The sequence below is a fragment of the Lotus japonicus genome, chromosome 1 (assembly GCF_012489685.1).
Source record: "Lotus japonicus ecotype B-129 chromosome 1, LjGifu_v1.2".
Taxonomy (NCBI): Eukaryota; Viridiplantae; Streptophyta; class Magnoliopsida; order Fabales; family Fabaceae; genus Lotus; species Lotus japonicus.
Window position 1 is genome coordinate 104179181 of NC_080041.1, and position 4270 is coordinate 104183450.

Genomic DNA, 4270 nt, shown 5'->3' on the forward strand with positions numbered 1-4270 from the left:
CTCCTCCAGGTTCGAACCCGGGACCCTTCACCCTTTATCTCACCCTACCCTTATGTCTCTAACTCTTACCACTTGAGCTATCATTCAGAGATAAATTCTTCATGACTTGCTTGCTAGTCTCAATACACTGATGGATCAAGAATGCTTGAATTATCACATATCACAAAAATAGTTGTAGAAGAATTAAATTGAAATCCACCATGTTCTGTTTCTTGTCTTAAATAATTGTGTCTTCACATATGCTTTTCAGTTAAATGTACCACAGAAGAAAAAGGGCATTGAGATAAGATGGTAGGATCAATAACTAGGCCAGGAAATAAAAGATGCTACGCAAACTCTAGAAAGCAATGAAAGTAAAATAACTTTCTCTCCCAGAAAGGTATACTTATGGAGCATAGCTGCAAAGTATACCAACAATAATCATGTAGAAAATGAATGCTACAATAAAGGAAGCTAATTTATTGCCTGCAATACTAGCTGATTCAATTAGTAATACAATCAATTACCATGCAATCAGTAACACACTAAAGTTAAAATGTAACTTACAATTATTATATATATATATATATATATATATATATATATATATATCTATCTAAACAAGAAAGCCATGCATGATGCACTACTGAAGTCATGTTTTTCATTAAGAAGTCTCAGTTCAGGCATTAAACTACACCCATAAGCACCATGTGCTCACAAAAAAATACCAATGGCCATTTTGCTCCAAAATCTCTTTAGAAATCAAACATTTATCAAATACAGCAAGGATTCTACACCACTTATCCAAAGGGGTTTAGCACAATGAAAGTTTTCCCTACTTTAGAAATTGAATTACAAAAAATACGAGCTACTGACAAAAACTGCAAAGTATGTCAGGAGCTATCATAGAAAACCTAATCAATTCGAAATCAAAGTGATGAAGCGGTTAAATCAATTACATGTGAGATCAATGAAGATCACAACTTGATTAGTTTCAACAATTTCACCCCATTGCTGCATCACGATCTTTTAGCTCTCATATGGTTAAGATCAACAATATCTACACAACTTCAACGCCAATGGATGCAAGAGCACAATAGCTTGCAAAAAAGACACCCTAAGTAAGTAACATGAAAACCATGTAAAAGAGGGTAAGAGAAATAGAGTGTAAGCACAATAACATTACCTAGAGAAAACGATGCTAACTAACCGGCACTTACTACAAATAAAGTTTGATAAATCCTACTTCGAAGCATAATTAAATATGAAAGTATGCTTCAAACTCCAATTTTACTGGAATCCAAATCCTTACTTAAACATACACTAGTGCTGCATTCACACTAGATTGTTTAATATCAGATGATACATATGACATTCTCTAACACAATATCGTCATTTGAAGAAAAACCAGGAGTATGGCATCAAGGATAATATATACAATATTATAGCTACTTTGTGGCTTGTGAGAAACATGAGTTCATTTGGCAAATAGCCTTTAATGTTTCTGAGTAGTCAAGGCATCAAACAATTTTTCAGTGAATTCAATCCAACACCAAATCTCATCTTTCCTTGCAATTCCAATTATCAGTTTTTAACAAAAAGGAAATATTCTTAAGTTAGAAAGGGAGAGCACAACAATAGGTTTAAGGTATCATTTTCATGTATTAGGTATTATGCATATAGCTTTTAGTTTTTCATAATACAAGATGAACTAGAACAATGAAATAAAAAGGGTTGGAGAACATTGCTTACTAATTTTTCCTTGTTTCTAGGTACTGACAGTTGTCTTCATGTGCTTCCTCAAGGTCATGATAGTTCACTAGGGAGTGTTAGTAGGGTCTCCCTGTACATGCCAAAATACTTAGAAACAACTTCGTTCTCTTGTACATATGTGTGATCCTCCAGTAGTTCTCCGTTATCATCAAATTTCTCAAATCTTTTACTACTATCTGATCCAAAAACACCACCACCTACAGTGAAGCATATTGGTATAAAGTCATACTCAGGCAGAACAAAAGATCTAGTCCAAGAAGACTGCACTCTATACTCTTTCATGACCCATATCTCAGTCATTTCATGGTCATCACCAACATCATTACAACACAAACCAAGACATCCTCCCAGTACCGTCAAATGATAATTTTCAAGTGTTGTCAATTCTTGTGCCAAATCAGGTGTCAGAGGAATCTCCGATAAACTCCTCTCAACCAAATCAAAGGCAATGATTACATGAAGCCCTATAGCCTTGGATTTGACCAACCAATGCAGGGACTGATTCAAGAACAAACCAGATGCTGACTGACGTCCGAGCTCCACATATTCAAGCTCTTCGCCATAAATGAAGGAGGGGACATTGGTTTTAAGAGACAAAACCTCAATCCGAGGCCGCGAAAATGTAGTCACTTTAGGTCCACCATATGTCATACAAACAATAAGGTCGTCATCTCCATGCTCAATTGCTTGAGGTTCATGTCTACCAAATCGTATCAAAACAAGAAAATAGTCATCGTTGGACTGATCATATCCAAAACCATACAGAAAACCAGACACAAAACAACCGACATAACGAGGAATTCCTTGGCGGACACGGGTTGATGATGGGTGATACCATGAGTCCCAGTCATCATAGCCATAGGTTGCTTGAATTTCTCTGTGGAAACCATTTGAAGGGTTCCACAAAATGAGATCACCTTCTGACCGACCCATCGTTTTTGTCAACAGAATAAAACCTCTGCAAGAACCTAAAGTTAGAAAAAATGGAGCATTGTAGGGTGGGAATTTGAGGTTTACCACAGCAGAATCGTCGCGAAGCGATGCTTCAAAATCCAATGATTGAATTTCAGAACCACCATTGATTCTTTTGAGAAGAAGACGGTGAGTGGGTGCAGCAGCTAGATCAAAATGTGATTTTGCGAATTGGGTGTTTGAAATCAGAGACAGCCACAACTTACACACCGATTTGAAGCGGAGGAGAGATCGAACAGGTAACCTCACCAGAATAAGTGGAATCAAATCCTCAGGGAGAGCGACGATGTTCTGGTTCTCTTTGTCGTTGATCCTCATCTTCTTGTTCTTATGATCAGAAGAAAGATCGGTTATTTCAGGAATCAACTCGATGAGGTTGAGGTTGGGTTTCTTCTTCTCCTTCTCTGTTTCCTTCTTCTCCATGCTGATACAAAGCTTCAGTAGAGCAAAGAGAGAGGGAGTGAGAGGGTGTTCTAGAGGTCTCTGTTCTGTTGTCACTCCTCACAAATATATTATCATATATTTATAGGATAAGCAGACATCGTAGAATAGGTTGGATAGTAGTAATCTTATCATATTGTAATATTTTGTTTGTTGCGTCATCATGATAAGATAATAATATCATATTCCTTATCTTAACATGTCTATCATCTGTAAAAGTTATCATGATAAAAGAGTCAGATAAAAATTATCCAGACAATATAGAATATCAGTTTTTTTATTTATTTATTACCATAACTCAAAATTAATTTCAACCTTTATATTAGTAAATATAATTTTTTGATTTTAATAAAATTTTAATTTTATTGCTCATCAATTACTAGTAGTTATTGTTAAGTTAAAATTATTTAGTTACTAATAAATTTAATTAAAAAATAACCTAATTTATAAATGGTGAAAATATTGTATTTACTCATATAAAATAATTAAATTTTCATTATGACTTACTACTACTTAGTTAATATTATTTTTCGTTATTTATATTATAGTAAAATTACACAAAATCATTCTTCACTAATAATAAAATATGCTACTCACATATATATATATATATATATATGTAAATTTTAATCGTAAATATAGACGAATTTATATTATCATATGATATTATTTAAAATTATTTCTCTACTTATATAATTATAATTAGAAATATAAGGAATAATATCTTTTAATAATTTTTTAAAAATTTGATTAATTTTTCTCAATGATCACTTACCCCTAATAAGTTAAAACTCACTAGTTACATATATAATAGTTTTAATTAAAATAGAGTCCCTTTGAAAAAAACTAAAATAGTCTAATTAATAATAATCAATTTAATTCTAATCACTCTAAGAAAAAATATTATGAAAATTAAATTTTAATAAATACTATGCATCTTTTATTTCAATGGAAAATTTGATTTGTTTTCATTGTTTGTACCATATCCTATCAATATATTGTCCACCTCAAACACATGATATAATAAGGGTTTATCCTGCTCTTATTATACTATGTTCTTATCCAATCATTTATCTTATTTTGCTCTTATCATATCCTGACCACA

The 4270-nt window shown here is 32.8% G+C and overlaps 1 protein-coding gene across 1 annotated transcript; it reads right to left on the reverse strand.

Annotated features, from left to right (window-relative positions):
- Positions 1-1785: 1785 nt before the first annotated feature.
- LOC130716585 (F-box/kelch-repeat protein At3g23880-like) lies at positions 1786-3147 on the reverse strand. Its single transcript, XM_057566559.1, has one exon. The coding sequence runs from the start codon at positions 3145-3147 to the stop codon at positions 1786-1788; it is 1362 nt and encodes a 453-aa protein (XP_057422542.1).
- Positions 3148-4270: the final 1123 nt, after the last annotated feature.

Bases quoted from the DNA above. Each gene is read 5' to 3' on its own strand.
- LOC130716585 (XM_057566559.1), bottom strand. From the start codon at position 3,147: ATGGAGAAGAAGGAAACAGAGAAGGAGAAGAAGAAACCCAACCTCAAC.